This window comes from Epinephelus fuscoguttatus, linkage group LG13 (assembly GCF_011397635.1).
Source record: "Epinephelus fuscoguttatus linkage group LG13, E.fuscoguttatus.final_Chr_v1".
NCBI classification, from domain to species: domain Eukaryota; kingdom Metazoa; phylum Chordata; class Actinopteri; order Perciformes; family Serranidae; genus Epinephelus; species Epinephelus fuscoguttatus.
Window position 1 is genome coordinate 41,826,844 of NC_064764.1, and position 24,604 is coordinate 41,851,447.

The 24,604-nt window shown below is 41.6% G+C and overlaps 1 protein-coding gene and 1 pseudogene across 1 annotated transcript; both read left to right on the forward strand.

Annotated features, from left to right (window-relative positions):
• The first annotated feature begins 1,148 nt into the window (after window positions 1–1,148).
• On the forward strand, window positions 1,149–17,789 carry LOC125899305 (alpha-tectorin-like). Its single transcript, XM_049593499.1, has 19 exons — window positions 1,149–1,254; window positions 2,693–2,758; window positions 3,332–3,429; window positions 5,670–5,897; window positions 6,029–6,112; window positions 6,325–6,430; window positions 6,582–6,711; window positions 7,421–7,664; window positions 9,574–9,730; window positions 11,947–12,034; window positions 12,163–12,225; window positions 12,433–12,635; window positions 13,402–13,536; window positions 15,010–15,197; window positions 15,690–15,844; window positions 15,972–16,217; window positions 16,309–16,471; window positions 16,654–16,747; window positions 17,296–17,789. Exons 2-18 carry the CDS (start codon window positions 2,713–2,715, stop codon window positions 16,744–16,746), a joined length of 2,427 nt encoding a protein of 808 aa, XP_049449456.1. The 5' UTR covers window positions 1,149–1,254; window positions 2,693–2,712; the 3' UTR covers window position 16,747; window positions 17,296–17,789.
• A 1,025-nt stretch (window positions 17,790–18,814) lies between these two features.
• On the forward strand, window positions 18,815–20,078 carry LOC125899342 (trace amine-associated receptor 8a-like; annotated as a pseudogene).
• The last annotated feature ends 4,526 nt before the right edge of the window (window positions 20,079–24,604 follow it).

Sequence of the window (24,604 nt, forward strand, 5' to 3'; positions counted from 1 at the left end):
GATTATGAATACAGTCCATCTGATGCTGGTTTTGTTTCATCACTGTAGCCAGTATCTCACTATCACTATCCTCATTCAAATTTTAAGAAGCTGCAAATTATATTCAGCCACAAAATAAGTCTGAACTGACTTGGTTGACTTAGGGTGAACCTGCAGCTTTTAAGAACGTTGCAGAACAGAGTGTTGACAGTTAGTTGTTTGTTTCAACACATCTCATCACGCACCTTTGGTCCGAACTGGGCTTTAGTCCAGGTGAATCAAACAGAGCTAAATACAACCATGCAAACAGTGTGTTGTTTTTCACTCTGGAATCTGGACTGGAATTTATATCTGCACGCACTTCGGTACATGATGTAACGCTCTAAAGTACCACAACTATTGTTTGTTGCTTGTGACTGGCTGGCCTCACCTAGCCACACCTGGCCTTTTGCATCTGTCAGAATTCTTCCTTGGAGGTGAAACTAAAGTGACAGCACTTATAATAGATCTGTCAGGCTCTCTCCTGCGCTGTTACATTCCAGACTAGATCTCTTTTGGTTAGAACTGAACATTTGAGCTTTAGGATGGTTTTCTTTTGTCTTGTGCAGTTTTAACACACCACATGTCCAACCAGTTGCACATCACGCAATGTGGATTTGAAAAGTAAATATAGACATAACTCAGACGCTCTATTGTGAATCAAAGAAATGTTTAACTTATCTGACCCTGGACCCATTCCATAACTACTTTTCATGTTTATATGTCAATACTGTATTGTCTATGCCATGTGTTATGTTGATATTTTAAGGTTTTCATGAATATATAAAAAGGCTCATTCAGCTGCATTTCTTTATAATAAGTTATAAGAGACATTTTATTAATCTAGCTGATAAATAGCAGACTCTAAATCTTTCTAAATAAGTTGGCCTCATATGTTTCTGTGCTCCCTCAGAATGGATCTTTTACTGACAGTCATGAATCATTTATACATTGACACCTGACACTGTCAAGTTCTTATCATAGTCTGCATCAGTATCTCTTGGGTAATTACATGGTGTTTGGAAACTGGAATGTTCCATGACAGAAGCCACTCTGCAAAAGACAAAAGAAGAATCTGTGAGAATTCCTTCACTGTGCTGGTGAGTAAACACGATTGTGGACAATGACAAAGAGTCTGTTGTGACCTCCGCACAGGTAGAGAGGCTGACACATCAGTCTGAGCACATCCAGTGAAAGCTGCTTGACGCCCCTACTCTTCTACAGTTCCTCCAGAAGGTAAGAAAACCTAGAGACTTTCGGCTCACATCTTGTCTGCACATTTTTACATCAGTTTGATTCTTGCTACAGGTTTTAGGAGAGCTAAATATAGACAAGAAAAAAACAATTGTAGTCAAAAAAAGAAAAATTATTACAAAATCTACAAAACATAATAATTAATAATTGTGGTAAATAAGTGATTTTTGGCCACATGGACAGCCCAAAAACTTGGCTAAGATACTGTTACTGCAAAAAGAGTGCTCTTACACACACCTTGATGTAGACAGGTGTGCAGGAGATAAAATTAGGTCTGGCTGAATTTGCATTTATTGTTGCAATCACAGCATCTTAAAAAGAGGCTGTTCATCAGTTACTAATAGCAGACAAAAAGGCCAATATCTGCTGAATATAGGTTTGGAAAAATTGACTACATTTTGCTGCCTCCAGAACATTTCACATAGAGGCAGCCAGATGGGACACTAAAAATCTTGGGGTGGCACACCAAAACATAGTAGTAGTAACGAAACTAAAGTATGAAAGCTAGTTGGAAACATTAGTATGAGAGTTAAGGAATAGCAAACTGATATTATTTGTTTTCTTATTTTATAATAAATATTACTAATTATCTGATGTATATAAGCCAATACTGTTCCAGATAAAGATATACAATGCAGGATTTTCTTTAAAAAAATATGTATGTGTGGCGGTGTTTCATCAGCAGAGACTGCCCTCTGCCTGTATTTTTTTTTTCTTTTTCTGTGTTTGGGACATTTATGGGCGTGTACCCCACAGCGCTCAGGTGAGGGCGGGGCTTTATAAAAAAGGTAGCGACCAGGTGCCGGACCGTAAGCAGCAGGCATCCCTCATCATAAGTTTTGCTTTTTAGCCCCCTTTCCGATGACCTATGCCGACATGGTTGGTACCAATGAACACCTTAAGTTGTTTAGTTTCATGAGATACCACTACTGTCCTAGTTTAATTAATTATAATTATTTTCACAAGGGGGGCCAGTTGGGGGAGCCAGCATTTTTTTCAGGTTGGCTTTGGGGGTGCCACTGTGGGCTTATAGGAATAGTAAAGTCAGTTGATCTGTTGGTCAAATGCTTTGGCTGAGAGTGAAATATGTTATCTTTCAGCATTAAAGTTAGTTCACGACAGGAATCATTCATGGTCATTAAGCAGCTTTATTTTAAACTGTTTAGAGACAAAGTTTTGCCTAAGTATGAAACTATGTATTCAGTCATACAGTAAGGATTTAACAGAGTACATTTTACCATTCATCCATCAGCGTGTTCTTGAAACAACTTCCCCTTTCAAGGACTTTATTTTGAAGACGGAAATTAAGAAAAGAAGAACGTGATTTAAATATTTCAGTTAACGTGTTTTGCATGACAGTATTCAGACATTTATTATATGCATGTATAGGTAAGTCTTAATTATGTCTACTGTGTTTCAGGTTCGTGTCAGCAGACCAATATGTTCGGCTTCATGCTCCACCTGGCCGGACTCAGCCTGCTGGCGGGTAAGAAGGCTTCACAGCTGAGTCATAGCCAAACCGACTTTCTTCACAGTGCATCCATTTTGTAACCAGAACGGTCTCCAAAGTTATTCTGCCTCACAAACAATAGTGTAGTGCATTACCCCCATAAAATGTCAATTCAAAGGTAGATTTTGATACATTTGAACAGAGCAATGCTAATAGTTCCCCCCTCATTCCAGTTTGAAAGCTAACCTGAGCTAACATAAGCTAAGAAGCTGCTGACTTCAGCTACAAATTTAGCTTTTTGCCATTTTATTTCGGAGGGCTTTTTGTCTTTTACAAGACAGGACAGATTTAAACGTGAAGGGGAAGAGAGGGGGTCACACAGCAAAGGGCTGCAGGCTGGAATCAAATCCACGGCCACTACAGCAAGGACAATGTCTTTGTACATTGGATGCCCACTAAGGACTGAGCTACCCGTCACCCCAAAGAGATCACTTCATAATTGGTCCTTGACTGGAACCTTTTGAATTACTTTTTTTTTGTAATTTAATCCATATGAGATAAACCTCCACAAAATGTTATCTCGTGTTTAATGTGTCTTCATATCTTCAGGTGCTGCAGCAACAAACCAGGCATTTACCAGGTCTGGGGAGATAAACATCGCCTCCTGCCCCATCACCTACTATGGACAGCAATATGATAAAGTCTATGTGAGTAATATAAATGCACTGAAGTCTGCGTTTGGTCTTTTCCAATGCATAAAAAACAAGATTCAATAAACCAGAACATGGTGCCATTTACACCTCACCGGTGACTCACGATGTGGCACAATATATGACCAAGATGTGGGTACCTTGTAAATGCAGCGGCGTAGAGTGAGAGCAGCTGAAAACCATCACATCTGAAGATGATGTGTGAGACAACAATCCAATATCTAAACTTATGGCAGTTTTCATTCTTTAGATTTCAGCAGGTCGGGAAGAAGTGTGAGAGGCAGCTCCTAACTATATAATAAAAAATATTTACTTTTAGAAACAAGTCTCAAGTGTTTGCCATGGAGATGCCTCTGCAACAACGATATTAAGCAAGTGCCTCTTTGATAATGAATAAATTATATATATGGTAGTGGTTATGTTGGGTCTCAGTGAAGTAAAACAATGAATAAAATCATTTTATAAAGCCAGCAGGCATCAAGTGATTGTTTTGCAAGAAAAATTCTTGCACAAAAATACCAAGAGGAGCCCAGGTGACCCAGCGTAAAGGGGTTCTTTAATGTCCCCTCCACTGAAGTTTTAAGATGCACAGAATCCCCTCAAACAGCAAAAGACAGCACTGAATTCTCAAACAGGCCTGAAGACCAGAGTTTCTGTTTGCTAACATGAGGTCTGCATTCAATCGAGGAAGAGTCACAATGTACCTGTTCTCAGCTCTCCTCAGCCCTCAGAGAGGGCGTGGTCACACCCTGATTGGCCCAGTGTGGAAATGCACCAACCTGCTCTCCATTCTTAATCAGCAGTCAGTGCCCACACCTGCACAACAGGTGCCCTGAATTACCCTCAACTCTGTGGAGCTGTGACATCAAGCCAGAAATGAACTGAAAAAAAGGGATTTGACAGCAGGTACCAAACAATGAGGACCTGCTACATACTATTGTTACACAATATAAAATAGTGTAAAGACACAAGTTTTTTGTGAAGTAAAAATACTTTTTAAAAACTTTGTGAGAGTTTTTTTCTGCATAGTAATTGGCTGGCAGGAGGCCAAACTCTCTCCTTCGGGACAATTTAGGTGATTAAGACATTTTATTTTTTCTGTTATATTCAAAGCCAAATCTGGGTTTCCTCATCCATTTTTAAATGTCCCACCTGTGAAGCTGATGTGTTCTCAAAGAGCTTCAACTCTTTCATCTTACATACACAGTAATAGAGATGTGGCTCCAAAATCAGACTGGTGATATCAAACACTTGCAGTCATTAAAAGGTCCAGTATGTTGAATTCAGGGTGATATATTATAGTCCATTTCTGCCATTATATTAATTTTGTTTTCTCTGGTGTATATTTCCCTGATGATAAGAATCGCTGTGTTTTTGTTACCTTAGAATGAGCTGTTTATATTTACATAGGGAGCAGGTCCTCGTATACAGAGGTCCCCACGTTGCTCTGCCTTGTTTCTACAGTAGCCTAGAATGGATAAACCAAATATTGGCTCTAGAAAGGGCAATTTGCATTTTCACCTTGGGGAACATAGTTAGCAGCTCCTCTGCAACAAGCAATGTAAGAAAAAAATTTAAATGTGAAACTGCCTTTGAGTTTTTTAAACGTGTTTAAATCACCTTAGAATTATGATGTTTTCTAAGAATTTACCCTTAAGGTTAAGACTAGATCCTGGTAAAGATAAAAATTAATTACAAAGCTTCTCAGCCCTTCAGAGAGCTCCTAAGGTGAAAAATTGTGAGGAATCGTATGGAGGGCTTTTAAAGGTGAGTTATTAATCAGAGCAGAAAATGGTGAAAACACAAAGTGGTCAGAGAAATATTCTCCAAACACCAAATGACAGTGTGAAAATGAAATGCTGGTCGATCTTATTAGAGATACACACATACAACGCCAGAAACAAAATTATCACAACACAAAGATATTTGGAAAACGGTAAAAATCATAATGTTTATGAATACGGCTGCTGGTCTGTTTATTTTGGAGAGGAAGAGACCTCTGCAGAGAACTCAGCTCCCAGTCACAACCCCGTGCAATGAACACTATAGCAATTTAACATGTGAGCTCATGCTATGTACATGAAGTTTCAGCTAGATGTCACAAAATCCTATGAATCCTACACACTGCTTCTGCAAATAAAGATTTTAAAAAATATTTCAAACAAAAATGTTCAGCTGCGTGAATAAGAAAAAAAAGCCTTTTCATTGGTTGTGTCTCTTCTGTGATTTTGTTACAGGTGGCGTTCGATGCTGACAGATTTGCAGTTTGCTTCAATGGCTTATACAAACCTGGAATCAAAAACGACTGTATTCTGATGTCTGGAGGAACCGCTGACAGAGGTGACCTGGCGGTACTGACTAAAGAAATACCCACAGGATCTGGGGTTCATGACCTTCTGCCAAACCTTAAGAATGCTGGGAAATGTGTCAACATAATTCCTTTAAAGGACAGTCAACAATCTGAAGTGAGTTGTTTTCAGTTTTGATCAGTCATTGTAGTTTTCATGAAATATAAGAAAGGTCCATTTTAAATTATGGCCTCTTCTAAAAATTTGTTAGTTGTCTCTGTGTCTTTGTGTCCATTTCCTGTTGACAGATTGAACAAGTTGAACTTGGCAACTTTGGGACGCAAGCGATTCTGGCAATCAGGACTTATTCTGGGTACCCAAATGCTACTGTTGTAAGTATCATGTTTAAAGTGCTGGACATTGCACATTTGGAACCCTAGACTAGCTTCCTCTAGCACCCCAATAAAAACAGACAAAAAACAATGACCCATCATTTTGTGCCATTGTCTATACATAGGAGAAATTTATTCTTTTTGCATTTGATGAGCCTCCTCTAAGTGTTTTAATCTGTGTATGGGCGTTTTTGTTTTTTTTTACTTTTTAGGAGACCGATTCACAGGTCAGTGGCCTCTCGGTTTCTAAACAGACATTCCAGACAGCTGACGCAAATATAGGTGTCATCACAGACGTGAGTGGGTGCAGACTCTCAGGTTAGTAAATCCAGGAGGTCCTAAAGTGGAGCTGTATGACTCAAAAGCAAATTTGGGACATTTTATTTTGTTTAATTGGCCTACATTTTATATACCCGTGAACAATGTCTGACTATTTAAGCTACCGACATAAACTTTTTTTAACTCCTAGGTGCTGCTTATAAGACAAACACGACAGTATGGAACCCAAACATCTGCTCTACTGTAACCTGTGATGTGAGTGGAGTCGCTACTGCTGTTAGTGACTGTGGTCCCATGGAGCGTTGCAAGGGCGATGGGAGGTAAATATTTTGTATATATTTTTCTACTCTTCATTTTTTTTATCTTGTTTTTTATACGCCTTCTTCTGCACCAAAGTGGATAGTATCCCAATTTTGTTGTGCTGTGCTACACAACATGTGCTACATTTTCCATTCCACATGTCACAGCCCAGTCGCCGGAAGAAAATGCTGGCATTGTATGTTTCTGTAAACCACAAATGAGTTACACTTCAACTCTTCTAAAGTGGGTTGATGTTTTCACTGGGAGTTTGAGGGGCTTGTGGATGATATGACACCTAGGCAAGATGCCTGCTAAGCTGCAGACCACTGTTCAAGACCAACAAACCAAAAAACAGGTTGTTTTTTAGCGAGTCGTTGCTGTGTTAGCAGCAGGACAGCGCCATGACAAATGGTAGTTTTTTAACCAGACATCATGCATGTCTAGCGGGGATTGTTCCCCCCAAATATTGGTATTTTAATCCAAAACATGATTGTTTCCTAACCATAACCAGCTGGGTTTTGTGCTTCAACCTAGCCACACATTAACTACAGCATTGTTGAAATGTAAAGTTAACGTATCTCACATAATGACAGGCAAGTGTCGCTTATCTGGGGTTTGAGGAAACACCAACATTTTTTCTGGTGACTGGGCTGCATATTGCTTCCAGTCTTTACCAAACACTGATGGTGTTATTTTCTGTTTGTATGTGTTTCTCGCTGCCCCCTTCAGTTGCATGTTGACCACCATGTGCACTGTGACCGCCTCCACTGTCATCGATTTCATCGGCAGAGTTCACTCTGTCCCGGACCGATGCGGGTACACTCTGATGGAGTGCTCATCGATCCCAGGCTTCCGGGTGCTAGGGGTTTTTCAGGAAAGACGCCGTAGAGATGTTAGCTTTTTGGATCATGTGATACTGCAGCTGGACGGGGCAGGGGTTAAGATTTTCCTGGAACAAGGCGGCAGAGTTCGGGTAAGTTACCTACTACTACATTCGCCTGAGTCATGTGTTTTAGATCATCAGTTGCTGACATTTAGTACACTCCAGGCAGTGGCTGGTGAAGGTGGTCATGGTTCCTCAGACTGCACTTTTTGTACCCACAGAAACACACAGGCACAGACGGACAGCCAGGCTTGGATAACAAATGACCGCACTCTAGTGTGGCCTGTAATGCAGGCTGCATACAGCAATGTCTTACTTTTAGTGAGACAAAATAAAAAGGCAGATTCAGTTCAATTCAAATGTTGCTTCAGACTCACAAAAGGGTCCACATCAGTAACAGGAGAAAAGGTGTTGAACAAAAATGCTACCCATCCTTACCAAGCCTGGGCCAATAACAATTATCAAATGGACTACATTTTATACAGAAGCATTTGTGCTGGCAGTCAGGCTGGAGGTGGTGAGAGGGGAGCCCACAGCAGCTGGAGGAAACCGGCCTTTTATACCACAAACTTGGAGACCAGAACCACTCAGCTCCCTGGATTTACCTGCACAATCACACAGTCAATCAGCTCACCTGCAGCCCATCACACACAGACTCCACAGTAGCATAAACCGAGTCACCAAGTCTTTCTTAATGTTCAAATATAGTTGTGTGTCTTCCTCTGACCAGAAATATGGGCTTTTCTTTTGGACATGCATCTGTACCCCGCTCTTGCTAACTGTTGGCTAGTCAGTTTGCGTACAACACACAGAGCTGACCATAAACAGGCATGAGACTGTGTGCTGCAGACTGTTGCAGTAAAACCCCAAGTGAGACACATAGCACAGCAGCTCAGTGGCCTAGCGGTAGAGTGTCTGCCCTGAGACTGGGAGGTCGTGGGGTCGATCCCTGGCTGGGTCATACCAAAGACTATGAAAATGGGACCCATTGCCTCCCTGCTTGGCACTCAGCATCAGGGGTTGGAATTGGGGTTTACATCACCTCATGATTCCCGAGCGCAGCACCGCTGCTGCTCACCGCTCCCTCAGGGGATGGGTCAGATGTGGAGAACAAATTTCACACACTCAGGTGTGTGACAATCAGTGGGACTTTAACTTTAACTTACTGAATGTTTACGTGCCAAAATAATGCTATTAAAACCTGAATAATATCAGCATATCCCATGTCTTAATTGGAAAATGCTACATTTGGAAAAAGGCTTAATTCTGAAAGCCCAAATGGAATATGCTGCTTAGATGATCCATATCCAATTCAGCAACCCGAAGTTGTCAAAATCCAGCGCTTGGTCAGTGACTTCATCAGACACCAATGAAGAAAGCCGTCCTTTCACAATGGTATGATATGCGGCCAGTTGTCATTTTTGTGTAACAGCGCAGGGGGAAATGCGGTGGGACAACAACGACAATTAGAGCTGCAGGAGTCGGAGTAAGGCGGGCAGGAGGCGTGGTAGATGGGTCCAACAACCACTGACTTTCACCGAAGAGGCAGGTGTTCACTTCCTGTAAGATTGTAGAGTCAAACCCTGTTCTCTCTTCCTAAACTCAACCACATGCGAGTGGTTTATGTCAATTTATGGTGTTGTACCCACGTGGTGCCTTTTATTTTGAAAGAGACTGTATCAAACTGTACATTTCCTGTGAAAACAGAAGTGTATTCTGAAAACAGACAATGCATGTAACAGGCTGAAGTTGACACGGCGTCCCAGAATGTCCAGCACATCCAGGGTACAACGGATGTCATATGTGGACGTGGAAAGTGCACGACCAATCATCGATATATGACGAGGTCGGAGTGAGGATGTGTTGAATTCAGAATGTTGTCCCATTCGGAAAAATAGTGGAATATTAGCGTGCATGTAAACAGACCCAGTGTCACTGTGTATTTGTGATGTGTGAGTAAATATCTCCTCTGTCACTTCACTCCTCTGTTATTATGAAGCTGAATGACAAAGTGCTGACGCTCAACGCCACAGCTCAGGTGGTCCACGGTGTGGAGCTCTCCAGGGGCCGGTCAGGGGTGACTGCTAAGATATCAGCCTCCAACCATATGGTGTCTGTCCTCTTTGATGGTTACACCGCACTAATCCACATGACAGGTACACATGAATTCAAAGCTAAAGGAGGTTGAGGGGCTGTGATAAAATTGTGGGTTCATGTCATATCCGTTTACTTCCTCACACGGACATTACTATTATATATTTGCTTAGTAGAGCACTGCTGGTTGGTGTAGTTTTCCTGGGAGCTTTCTCTTTGCAGATGAGACAGAAGGCACATTAAAGGCTGTGCACACCCACACAGGTGTTTTCTGTTATTCCGGCTGATTTGACCTCTACTCAGGTTGCAGGGGGGCAAAGCTGTGCTGGTAATTATATAGGTATCCAGTTTGTCCAGCTCTAACAGGTTCAACGAAGCAAACAGGAGAATTAGAGAGATGTCAGTCAAGCAGTCTTTACATATCCACACAGGCCTGAGGGAAAGTCTAATCAGCCAATATTATTAAAACCAGTTGTGTGGGTAAATCATGAATGTACATGATCTTTCGATTCCATGACAAATGTACACCCCAGCTTTAGAGGCATACTATGCAGGGTTTTCCTAAGAAGATAATGTGAAGACTCATTCGGAAGTAATCCCTCTCAGTCATCACTCATGACCCATTAGTCTTGAGTGGTGGTTTGTTTCCCTGTAGAATCTCTGCCCTCTTCCTGCATTTTCTTTTCATTTCACAATGTTGGAGACAATGTGGCGATAGCATGCAGGTGAAGTGAGGGCTGAGTGAGATGGCTGAAAATGTTGACATGATAAAACATTTTCATATTAGTTGATATCAATAACTATCATGATAAATATCAAATTTCTTTTGAGTTAAAACACCAATTGTTGCTCCTCAGAGAAAACAGTTTAAACCATACAAGTAGTTATGGTTTAAACTGTTAGATCAGAACATGACAAGTGTTTGCCAAACAGCAGAACACTTCTTAAGTCTGAGTTAGATTCAAAACATTCATTCGTTTTCCATAACCACTTATCCTGCTGGGGGTCGCAGGGGGGTGGAGAGGCAGGGTTCACCCTGAACAGGTCACCAGACTATCAGACAACCATTCACACTCACATTCACACCTACGGACAATTTAGAGTCACCAATTAACTTGCATGTCTTTGGACTGTGGGAGGAAGCTGGAGCACCTGGAGGAAACCCACGCTGACACGGGGAGAACATGTCAGCTCCACACAGATGGGCTCCCCACCCCCAGGTTTGAACCCCCCCACCCTGAGCTCCAACCAGGAACCCTCTTGGTGTGAGCTGTCAGTGCTAACCATTGAACCACCATGCCACAGATCCAAAACAATTCTAATCAAAATAATGTCAATTAATGAAACAGTAGCATGTTAAACCTTACGTACAGATGGTTTCAAACATTTTGTGACAATTTAAACAAAAGACAGAGACAAAAGAAAAAACTCAACCATGGTCAGTACTTTCTGTACAACCACAGTGAGTAAAATCTGCCATTTCTCAGTCAAACAAAATATGAAGTAACGTGGGGTCATTCACTGCTGATCTGATGTGACTCAGGCAGAAATCATGTTCACAAACAAGAACATTTATGAAAGTTTCATTTACGTTATGTCATATCATTCTAATGTGATAGTAGGTTTTATTCATGTTGATTTGCTAACTTACTATTTGCATGAGATGTGGCAAATTCAATCATGGGGTAGCGCAGCACTGTTATGCAGGGTGAAATCATCCAGCCAAGCATCCATTTTCAACCGCTTATCCAAAGCGGCAAACTATTCCAGACACCCTTCTCCCCGGCAACACTGTCCTGCTCCTTCTGGGGGATCCTGAGGCGTTGTCAGGCCAGATGAGATATATAATTCCTCCAGCATGTATCATGTTAATGGACCAAGGACCATAATGGACCAAGAATAGCAATACTGAAACTAATTATATTCTTAGCAAAAGCAAGCTTTTATACAATCAAATAAGAGAGAGCTATGTATCATTATGTAGGAGGTAAAATCATGGTTATAGTTTTCTTTCTTGCTATTTTCTGGTAATTACCTAAAAACCTACCTAATAAAATACAAAAAAGAAGTGTTAATTCTCGGACCCGATGAGGTAATGTGGTATGGATCCATTATTCTGTATTTTTGGTATTGATCCAATGGAAGCTTCTATCTATAGTGCTGATACTTTATCTCATGTTGAAACCACTGACTATCGGCTGTCCTTTAGTGTGCTCCTGTGAGTGTCCACTTTAAAAGTTTATTCATCTGTCATATGTTCTCTCCTGAAAACGACCAGGACCAAGTGCATCACCCATGCATGGCTTATGTGGCAATTCCAGTGCATCTTTGATTGAAGGCAGAGTTACCGAACACTCGGCTGCTGGGTAAGACCTCAAAAACAATAACTTGATGACAACTTCTTCTCATTTGAGCGAATAGCTTTGGAATACACTGCAGATAAAGTATTAGTTGTTGACCAGTCTTTGATCTTTTAATGTTTGTTGCCCCACAGCTGTGAGACACAGTACAATGACCCTGCTGACAGTTCAATCAACTGCAACACCACAACTAAATGGTAAACACAGATTAAACTCTATTTTGATTAATAAACAGGCATCATTAACCTGTAGGGCACACTTCACAACATTTAACATGTTGTGGTCTCTTTTAAATAGGGATGAATTTGAAACTTAAAACACCCAAAACCCCCTTTACTTTGTTTACTATGGTACATGTCTCACTGTCCTTGATGACTGGACTTTTACATTTCGTACTTGAACAGGTGCAATCACCTGAAGCAGGCTCCCTTCACTGCTTGCAATAAACACATCGACCCACAGCCCTTCATTACTGCCTGCACACGCACTTTGTGCAAATACCCTGCAGTGGATGGGCTCAAGTGTCAGTTCCTGGAGGCCTATGCCTGGGCCTGCAGCCACCACAGCAATGTCACGGTGGAGAGCTGGAGGACAAAGACCAAATGCCGTAAGACTGTCTTTCAGTATCTGTGGTTGTTCACATGACCTAATAGGCCTGACAGTACCTTGTGAATAAATAAATTAATTTATTATATGACAACTTTATTTTAAAACACATCTTCGTCTTCTGAAGTTCTGTTGCTCTTTTAATTTATCTTTAGTTTGAATAGTGTTTGACAGCAGAATTGTATTGTCAAGTCATTATGCTAAACGTGGAAACAGACAGCTTTACCCCAGCTAGGGTTTTCAAGTGGTATTGTTATTGTTGGTGCTTTCCTCAGAGCCTTGCCAGTACCAACAACACAGTATGCATTTGTTTTCCACAGTTACTTCACTTTTTTACTACTGGGGATAGTAACTGCAAATACCCTACATTGATAGTTTTTGGCATCTAGGAATAGCTATCAGTAGCTACCAGAGAAAACAGAAGCGCTATCTCTTCCTGTTTTCTTGCAAAATGGTTGAAGCACTTATTTTGTGCTGGAAACAGAGCTTTCACATTCCTGAGAGATTATTCAGGGTGGCAGACAGAATGGTGAAAGTGAGGTTTATAGGGAACCAATCTAACTGTCAATGGTGTCATTATTCTACAGCCATGACATTGTCCAATTAATATTTACCTCATGATGAGTTAAAACACAAACCTTGTCTATGTCCACTTTATAAATTGGCAGATTTCTTTGTTTGGTACCATCCCATTTCAGAATTGAATTCATCTTCAAACTGAGGGCTATTGTTTTCTCATCTGTAGCTTTCCTGATGTGTGTTTGCAGCTGCTGTGCATCAGGCCGTCTGCCAGGACAGGTTCTGCAGTGCTCATGAGTTCTGTAGTGAGATATATCGTGGGGAACCCCGCTGCATCTGTCGGGCCCTTTTTGCCTCCAAATACAAGTCGGCAGGCACTTTTGGTGAGCCATTACAATTGTGTCAACTGCTATTTCATTAGCAGCTGGAAGGATTTCTCAGAGGGGCAGCTGTTTCAGATTCATTGGCTAAATGTGAAACATTCACGGACCATACATCCAGGATTGGACCCAGAGGATGGGACAACCTTTTCCTTTTTAAAAAATCAAGTAGCTTTTGGTTGTTGCTGTCATCTCCCATAACACTTAGTAAGAAAAGTTAAACTTTATAAAATATGGCTTTAATTTTCTTAATTTTACAGACTGAAGGTGAAAACACGCCACAATGCATCATGTGACATGCGTCAAGTGCTGCTGCGAGCACACACTGGACGCGTCACGCTGCAGCTGGTCAACAGATAACCGCACGAAGTTATTACTACATTAACTGACAGATCTCTGCATTAGCTTAAACTCAACCCATAATTAAAGTTGATGCCTCACCTAAAGAGCCCATCTCCAGAGCTGTGACTCCACAGGAAAGCATCGGTTTGGCCATTGTCTTTATAATGACAGTATTGTGAGTCATTTAGCTTGGGAGATTTCTCAACCTCAACAATGAGCCTCTCTTCATCGATTCATCGTCAGACACAGCACACAGCAACAGCTAAAGAGTTCTCATTATACATCAGGGGTGAGGAGAGGAGTTGAGCTGCTGTAGGAGCTGAGATTGTTTTTAAAAAAAAACTGTTATGGTGGGAGCTGGTCTGTACAAGCAGAGAGCAGTGGGGGGATAATGCATTTAATTCCTGGGGCAGTGAGGCTGGAAATAGGACAGTAATGTGAAGTGCCGCGGGGCAGCAATATCTAGGAGCATCGACAGGCATCTAGCTGCCGGTGTGGGGTTGTACATTGAAATAGTGGCACATTTCTTGCATTCGAAGAGAAAGGGGGAGTGCACACCAGGGTTGGAGAGGTGCTGACCATTGACAAGACAATACAAATTTGAAAAAAGATGTCAGGCACACACTCTAAGACTCGATGCAAAAATATTTTCTTTTATTCAGGTACCAACGTTTCCTCCAGACCGTCTTCATCAGGGTTTTTGATGACCCTGATGAAGACGGTCTAGTCAAAACGTTGGTACTTGAATAAAAGAAAATATTTTTGCATCGAGTCTTAGAGTGTGTGCCTGGCATTTCTTGCATTTGCCACCAGTGTGTTTTGGCCTTATAGCTAGCAGACAGGTGTTCACTGGACATGTTTAGGCAATTTTTTTTGAGCACAGAATACTTATAACAGTGAGCTATCAATTAAAAATTATTTCATCCATAAAATCACATGCAGTAGCATTAAGAATAGGTGTTAAAGTGGTACAATTTAAAAATCCACAAAACTCTCAAAGGGTCCTTTCCAAAACTGAAAAAAGACTGCAGGGGAAAAAAATCAATGTTGAATTTATGTGTACATGTTCCTGATGTTTGCTGTTGTGGACAAAAGCTAAATGAATATCATATTGTTTTTTAAACTGATGGTCAGGTGAGCCAACGGTCTGCAGGCATAAATCTGCTTCAGTGTCTCTCGCTAATTGTCTATTGGAGGACAAAAGCATCGACTACTCTGTCTTACACCTCAATGACCAGGACTGCAAAGGGGAAATGGACAACATGACCCACATGGTGACGTTCAGCTTCGACAGCAGCAACACTTGTGGTACAGTGGTCATGGTGGGTATCCTTAGATACTAAATCCCTTTTTATAGTAGAAACTTAGTGTTTGTAGTCATTATGTGGTTGCATGAGTGTAGTTAAAGATATGAAAGTACTATTGTTGTACTTACTAAAAGCGTCACTGTACAGTACAGTAACTGCTGCAGCCTAAAACCTTCATATTTGTTAATGTACTCAACTTGGACTCATCCCCAGGTCATCAAATACCAACGCACTGATAGCAACGCACAGGGCACCCTTTAACGTATCTATGTGACGCACACATTGCAACACGTGGTTTCAAGGAACAAATCTGCTTGATAAGGTTTCAAGAAAAGATTATGTTTTGGGTTAAAATAAATGTGTTTGTTTTGTAATGTTGCATCAATATCACACGCCAAAGGTCCTGACATATTTTTGGTATTTGACAACCTAGGAGTGAGAACAGGTTGAACTGTTTGGTCGATTTGAAATTGCAGTGACAATGTCTGTCTCCATGTGACCATGTAGGCAAATAACAGTCAAATTATCTACAAGAACAGCATCATGACACGAAACATCTCCACGTTTGGCTCAATCAACCGTCACAGCCCAGTGCATATTGACTTCTCCTGTTATTACACTCAGCCGGATATCAAGACCGTGGCCATCAAACTCAAACACAGGTGTGTGGTGGTTGCGTACATCATGTAGTTTCATGGTTGTCACCTTTCTGTCACCAAGAGCAAGTTGACCAAGCTAAACTTGGTTATTGTGTGCAGTCTGAAGCATCTCTGTATCTCTGCTTTCCAGCTCAGTGATCCAGCAGATTACCTCTGGAGAATGGACTTACAATCTGACCATGAAGGCCTACACCAGCGCTGACCGTATGAATGCTATCCAGTCGAGCACTGACATCCAACTGGATGAGAAAATCTGGGTGGACCTTGAGTCAGATGGGCTGGATGAACAAATGGTTGTTCTGGTGACTGACTCCTGCTGGGCAACTGATCAGCCTTCGCCAAGTGGAAGCCTGAGATACGACCTCATAATCTCAGGGTGAGACACACAGAGATACTTGTGGTAATTAAACCTGTCTTTATTGTTGTCTGCAAGTCTGTGTCATGTCTGCTTTCCTGTTTTTGAGCAGCTGCCCTAACCCTGCTGATGACACAGTGAAGATCGAGGGCAATGGACTGGGGACGTCCAACTCCTTTTCTTTCAATGCGTTCGAGTTCTCTGGCAAGAATGATGGCGTCTACTTGCACTGCAGATTGGAGCTGTGTGTCCGGGATGGGGATGCCTGTGTCCCAGTATGCATGAATATATTCACATAAATAGTAAACATGTAAATAGTGAAATTTAGGAATACTGGCACACAAAGACAGATATTTGTAATAAATGGCATCAGTTGTTTTGCTTCTCACTGTTGGGCCTCAAAAACCTGTGCCGACCGAATCCTAAAACTGAATCTCTCTGTCTTTAAACTGCACAGACATGCAGCCACTCCAGGAGAAGGCGTAGATCCGTCATGTCAAAATATGAGGATGAAAATCCTGCCTTTATCACCATGGCCTGGACTTTTTAGGGTAAGTGCAACTCTCCAACTGATTCACTCTTCCTACTTCAGCAACTTCTGAGTTCATGATCTATTATGCCCACTTTCAGGGTTTGTACTTGTATTTAAGGTTTCTTGCCTCTTTAAGCATCCCTTGCAAAAAAGTGCAGTCTGCTCTAATTGGTCAGCATTTCCTGGTCTTCCAAATCGCTGCAGTTCTGCAATTGTTATTCAGCTCGGGGAATGACTGTAACAGAGAACAGAGAAACTTTTTATCATGAAAAATCACCAATAAAAGTTGATCCAGCAGGAATAGGATCCGAAATGTGGGAGAAATTAACATCAGCAACAAGGAAACTATTCAAACAAATACAAACTTCAACCTCCAGATCTTGACAAAACACCCACCCTGTTACAGATAACAACAAATTCCCAAAGATTAAAGTACAAATATCTCCAAAATAGGTAACAGCTAATGATATCAACAGTTCCTTTCTTTAATTTCACTGCTGCTTTGGTAAAGACACATCTGTGTTATGGATTAAGAACTAACAATAACTTGGATTTTATCTTCTTTAGGTTTCCATGGAGATTCGGACTCACCAAGAAGTCATAGTGAATCGTTTCTTGAGTCTGGGATCAGTTATTATTGCTGTGAATGTATACCAGCACATATAATCCTAATAACCAGTCAGTTCTATCTGTAAATTTGTTTGGTCTTGTTTTGGGTTTCTGGGATTTCTTTCTCTGAGATGGTGAAAGTGATTTCTACAGCTTTGGAGACTTATTGAGTTGATCGGCAGCAGAGTGTCTGGAAGTAAGCACCTGGGATTACTTGATCCCATAAACGTGGATACTGTGATATTTAGGGAAATCTTATGTGGAATATGTTTCAGTGGAATGTGTGGCATTCTTCTGACCAAGTTTGGACAAAACTGCAATCAAACAATGTTGGGATTGTTTGACATTATAACCTGCTTCTATCTGTAGCTTTAAAAAGAAAAGAACATATATGCTTTACTGTATCTGCCTTTATTATGATCAATAAACATCGTAGATGCGTGGTAATGTAACATGAGTTTTGTAGTGTTTTTTTTTAAGGTATACCTAATAGTAACACTGTCACAGGCCTGAGTTTTCCTGGTGCCTCCTTATTGTTATTTAAGATCAGTTTAAATGTCCAGTGAGAAGTATTCAGTGGTATCTAGAGGTGCGGTTACAGAACTTAAACTTCTCCTTTGTGTTAAGGATGTAACAGTATGGAAGACAACGTGAAAACACAAATGATACTGTCTGCCTGAGCTAGTTTTTGGTTTGTCTCTCCTGAGCTATTGTAGAACAATATGGTGGACTCAGTGGGAGATGACCAACTTCATATGGTAAAAAAAAAAACAAAAAAACAGGAATTTTTTTCCGGACTTTTTAATAACAATTATTCAGGGCATTTTATTAGTATTTCGCTGGCATTTTTCAACTTTTTTTTGGACATTTTAATAATTTTTTTTTTCAATAATCTCATAATATTTTTGGACATTCAAGCATCATTTTTTTGGATTTAATGGAAAGACCCGCCCGGGTACAGAGCAGAGCAGCATCAGTGACAAACAGAAATGACATAAATAAGTCAGACACAACATGAAAAGGAGGAGGTGGGGTGGAGGCTAGTTGCAAAGTGGCTTGCAACGAGCCTCCAGCAACAGTAGGCAGGCCAGAGCAGTTTAAATAGAGCGCCCTGAATGAGATTCGCCAATTGGTTGTGTAGAAAAGAATCATGTGATTTATCAGCTGACTCCCTTCCATCAATCAGCTGATCTATCAGTTGATTGGGCTGTTGGAGATCAGCTGATGTAGCTGGGATGTGAGCTGAGCTTGATCTGATGTCCTGCCTGAACTAACGCTGTGCTTAATTTGCATACAACTGTGGCAAATTCAGTTTACATGATTAAGATTCACATCAGCAACTAATGAAGATGATGGCATGATAGGAGGGACATCAGTCCCCTGGCAGGAGGGGATCTTAGAGGAGGGGCAAAAAAAGTTAGATAAGTTATAAAACATCTGAACTTCATCAGAAAGCTGCCAGAGCTCATCAGCCTGTTTATCCTGAATCTCTGATGATGGAGACGGTGGAGGAACGTGAACTCTGCTTCCTACAACTCAACTCCTCCTGCAGGAAGCCAAATCGTACTCACTCTGACACTGTGCTTATCTACATTGTGCTGTCCGTCATCTCTGTGCTCACTGCAACTCTCAACCTGCTGGTCATCATCTCCATCTCACACTTCAAGTAGCCACACATTTCATTCGTTTATAGCATAGCTGCACAGAGAGACATGACTGTGAGAGAAAAACATTTTCTAAAAAACTATTTTTCATGTTTTAGAACTGCTTTTATTTATTGATGTAATAACTTATACGGAGAATGTTGAGTATGTTCCTCTCTTCTTTCAATCCAGGCAGCTCCACACCACCACCAACTTCCTCCTCCTCTCTCTGGCTGTCTCAGATTTCTTCGTGGGCCTTCTCATGTTCTTTCAAATTATGCTCATAGATGGCTGCTGGTTCCTCGGTGACCTCATGTGTAGTCTGTATTATGTTTTAGACTTCATTATTACTTCTTCCTCAGTAGGAAACATGGTTCTCATATCTGTTGACCGCTACGTAGCCATTTGTGATCCTCTGCATTACTCCACCAAAGTCAGTGTGAAAAGAGTTACAATCTGTATTTGCCTTTGTTGGGGCTGTTCTGTTCTATACGACAGTCTCATAATGAAGGATAATTTGAAACAACCAGGCAGGTATCATTCCTGCACCGGAGTGTGTTATTGTTATTGATTATGTTGCTGGATTTGCAGATCTGTTTTTATCCTTTATCGGTCCTGTCACTGTCATCATAGTTTTGTATATGAGAGTATTTGTAGTGGCTGTGTCTCAGGCTCGTGCCATGCAGTCTCATATTACAGCAGTCACGCTTCAGCGTTCGGTGAAAGTAACTGCAAAAAAGTCTGAGCTGAAAGCAGCCAGGACTCTTGGTGTTGTTATAGTTGTGTTTCTATTATGCCTCTGCCCATACTTTTGTGTCACACTTACAGGCCAGGACACCTTACTCAACGCTTCATCTGCTGCCTTTGTAATCTGTTTGTTCTATTTTAACTCCTGTCTGAACCCTGTGATTTACGCCTTCTTCTATCCGTGGTTTCGAAAATCTGTTAAACTTATTGTTACACTGGATATACTGAAGCCTGGCTCCTCTGAGGCCAACATACTGTAAAGCAGGGGTGTCAAACTCATTTTATTTCACAGGCTACATGCGGCCAAAATTAATCTCAAGTTGGCCAGACTGGTGAAAACCATTGCATAACAACATGACCAAATGTTTTCCTTTTTTTAAGTGTAGAAAAGTACTTTCAGAAAACATTTATCCAGGTGTCTTTGAGTGCGTTGAAAGGTGCCTACAAATAAAATGCATAATCATTATTATCATTATTATCCATTCATCCATTTTCTAACCACTTATCCTCTTGAGGGTCGCGGGGGGGCTGGAGCCTATCCCAGCTGACACTGGGCGAGAGGCAGGGTTCACACTGGACAGGTCACCAGACTATCACAGGGCTGACACATAGAGACAGACAACCATTCACACTCACATTCACACCTACAGACAATTTAGAGTCACCAATTAACCTGCATGTCTTTGGACTGTGGGAGGAAGCTGGAGTGCCCGGAGAGAACCCACGCTGACACAGGGAGAACATGTCAGCTCCACACAGAAGGGCTCCCACATCACTGAACCACTGATTTAAAATTACTATAATGCAAACATCAGGTATAAATGGCCACATTGTTCTTTTAAGTCACCAGCTCCAGACAGTGACTATTTAGCACCAGTGTGACTTGCAAATACTATTAATGTATGAACTGGAGAGCTGTTAATTTCTTTCCAGCTCACAGTAAATAAATCCTCATGTTTAAAGCTGTAGCAGCAACAATTTAACTTTGTGCTAACTGTTCACATCTAATTTCTACTCCTGTGTTGTAATTCTGGCATCAACACACCAAGCTCAGGTAGAAGGAAATGAGTAGTATGGGGGGAGGGGGGTGCTGGTTGTCCATTAAGCAATGGCTGAATGAAGGCTGTGCACGGAGACACTCAGTGTGGGCCATCCACCTCTGAGGTGGAGTCACCCTAAGTGATTAGGGCCCCAGAACAAGAGTCAACAGATTTAAACAGAGCTGAGGTGAGTGTCAGCTTGATGGAAACTATTTAGATGTTGCCATGGTTGAAGCAATATGCTGGGGATGACACAACCAAGGACATGAGATGCTCATTCTGACTGCTGTGGAAGTGAATTTGGAGAACCACAGGCAGATATGTCATAGACTGTATAGTCTGTGCTGTAGATTCACACCAGTGTTGGAAATGACAGTCTAATCAGTACATACACACATTTCATTTCCAACGTCTCTGTAACTCTCTGTAAGATTCAAAAACGGTTTCATCTTCTCTTGGGAGGGGGGGGGAATGAAAGGATAATTGTGCATCCGGATATTGTAAAGCCTGTACACACAGGAGAGAAGTTTCTGGCTCAATGTTTGCTGTGGCTGAATGTTGATGGAAGCTGAGTATAGATAGAAAAATCTGGCTCATTGTTGCTGCAGTTGAAGAGAAAGCCTCTCTCTTTTAAAGTATATTGGAGACCACTGTCCAGTGGATATGGAGATGACCGGTGCCAGGAGAAGGGAATGCGGTGATGGACTGCCAAGAATGGTGTGTGAGGCAGGTGGCCAGTGAGCAGGGATTGGAGTTGGTACGCAAAACCAAACGCAAACACAATTTTTGGCTGTCGCAGAAGGAGGAGAGGAAGCCTGAAATTGATATGGAGGTGGAGGGAACTTGTTAGAGCAACTAAAATGGACTAGCCAACAAGGTTGGGGAATGGGCGCCCTGGAACATAAGCAGCTCTGCTGGGAAGTTTGGCTTTGATCTGACTGCTGCAGCTTGAGGAGAATCACTTTCAACGAGGCCCTTGACCTTGCAGACAAGAGGCCTCAGCTAGACATTCATAATTTACCCTTAATACACATTTGGGTTTACCAGGTCTGTCCTGCACTCTCCCCCACCATCTGCTCCAACTTACCACCAGGTGGTGATCAGTTGAAAGCTCTGCTCCTCTCTTTACTTGAGTATCCAAGACATACAGCCGCACATCTAATGGTACAACCACAAAGTCAATCAGCCTTTGGTCTTTGGTGTTTTGGTACCAAGTACACTTAGAAACCAACCTATGCTCAAGCATGATGTTTGTTAGAGCCAATCCATGATGACCTTAGAAGTCCAATAACAAAGCCCTGCTTGGGTTCAGATAAGGCAGGTCATTCCTCCCAGTCACACCACTCGAGGGTATCCCCATCGTTTCCCACATGAAGTCCCACAGTAAAATTATAGTTGCAAGATGGTATCTCCTCTAGGACACCACCCAGAGAATCCAAGAAGGCCAGGACAATAGTCAGATTAACTTCTCAGCCATTGCCTGCTGCTTGCCCACAGGGACCACTCCATGTTGGGTCAGAGCCTGGCCACCAGATGCTCACTGGCAAGCTCCCCTGCCTGGTCTGGCTCTGACACATCACAGATATGCCGCTCGACCAATGCCTGCTGTGTGATTAACTTTTTTCTCTAATAACTGGATCAGAAATAAGTTTAGCACAAATTCAGATGTTTTCTACAGTGAGCTGGATTATCCACAGAGGTCTCCACCTCTCCAAAACAAATGGACCAGATAGTTTAAACCAGTTAAAACACAAAGTAAAGCAGTTTGATATTACCAATCCATGTTTCTTTGGGACTGTCTGGCATGTCAGAGACGAGTCATTAGCCTTGCACTTGCTGATGTCTGCTCATCTTTTTTTCTCTGATAACTTAAGATCTAGATGTTCAGGAGGCTTCTACAGGGTCTCTTCAAAGGTCTCTTCCTCTCCAAAACAAACAAATCTGGTGTTTTTAACTGGTAGTCACAGCCATTCTATCCCCAGGTAGCATAGAAGATTTATACAATCAGCAGTTTCAAGATCAGGTCACTAATTCACTATCTGACCAAATGTCTCCCTTTCTGTTCCTGAGATATTATGTTAAAACATGATGATGTCACAGTCAAGCTGACCTTTGACCTTTTGGATATAAAAAGTCATCACTTCCTTATTTTATCCTGTTAGACATTTGGTTCAAGTCTTGTCTTATTATCATATGAATTCCTGAGTCATGGTCAAAAGCATATGTTGTGACCACCTTAATCTAACCAGTTCATAGTTGAGTCCAAGTGAACATTTGTGCCACATTTGAAGAAATTCCCTCAGGGTATTCTCGAGATATCATTTCCCAATAATGAGATAGATAAAGTTGCAAAGGCTTGATCTTTGACCCCAAAATCTAATCAGTTCATCATTGAGTTCAGTGGACATTTGTGCCAAATTTTGCAGCCTTAACTGTCTAACAATAACAGCAAAAAGCCGCATATCAAACCGAAGTGAAAGGACAGATTTTTTCGTCGGTTTCTGATGCCAAAAGTCACTGACCAAACAGCGGATTTCAATGAAGGATGGATGGATGGACGGACAGACTGACAACCTGAAAACATTATGCCTCCAACCACGGCTATTGCCAGCGCGGAGGCATAAAAATTGCTACACAGCAAAGCTGCACATTTGGGGCCCAGTTTTGAATTCAAAATGTGGATCTTCATAATAAACACTGACAAACATGAAGTAAAAATAATAATTATTATAATAATATTTTAATACCTTAAATGAATACTTTCTTTTCATGCAGCGAGTGTATCAACCAACCCCCCCCACACCCACTGAAGCAAGTGTGTTTTTCTTGGTCAGGTCACAGAGTTCAGTGTAACTGAAAACAGCATAAGCATAATTTGAAAGTTTCAAAGACCAAATGAGATGATGTCATCTGCATAAGTGTTTGTTTCAGTTTGAAAAATATCCATTCACAATAAACAAGATCAGAGTTTCACCAGTGTGTTAAAACACACAGACACACATAGACACACAGAGACACGCACAGACACGCACAGACACACAGAGACACACACACACACACACAGTGTGTGTTCTTAAGACCCACTGGGCTCTGAACAGTGTGTGCTCCACTGGCTGCTCCTCGGGGCTGTATACCTTGGTGGCTCAGAAAGTTTTCACACCTGCTTTCATTAATGTCACATGATGACATCACTTCAATCAGAGGTGTTACTGTAAGACGAAAAATGCTCTAACATCAACACATGATGCAATCATTGCTAAACAGACCAACAAAGTAAACATGACTAAACATTTGTGATGCAATCTCAACACAGTAACTCATGATGCAATCTTTACCTAAAGGAGAACACCACTGAAATTTTAAAATAGATATATTTTATTAGACTAGTGCCATAGGTGATAAGTTATAATTCTGAGATGTAAAAGGGACTTTTTTCACTGGTAAATGCACTTTGCATTGATTACAACCTGCAGTGTGTTATAGACAGAAGCAAACTGACCAAACGTCCTCTTTTGCCCGGACATGTCCACTTTTCACGTCCCGTCCGGGGCGTCCGGGGGGGTTTATAAACTGATGATAATGTCCGGTTTTCCGTGTGTTTGTGTGTGTGTGAGTGCGGCACGGGCCACATATTTCTGTCCTAACCCGAACCGAGCCCGACATTATTTAATGACCAAAGCACTGAGTTTGTGTCACACAGTGGTTACAGTTACAGGGTATTTAACAGAACAGGCATGCGCTGTGGGTGCTCAGCCCGTGTTTGAGACGGGAGCGGGAGGCAGGAGGTCCGACACTTCCATCGAGAGGAGAGGGAGAAATAAAACAAAATAAGATAAA

Coding starts and splice junctions, on each gene's coding strand:
- LOC125899305 (XM_049593499.1), top strand. CDS start 2,713: ATGTTCGGCTTCATGCTCCACCTGGCCGGACTCAGCCTGCTGGCGG. Junction 13,537..15,009: donor CAAGTCGGCAGGCACTTTTG/GTGAGCCATTAC, acceptor ACTGATGGTCAG/GTGAGCCAACGGTCTGCAGG. Junction 15,198..15,689: donor CTTGTGGTACAGTGGTCATG/GTGGGTATCCTT, acceptor GTGACCATGTAG/GCAAATAACAGTCAAATTAT.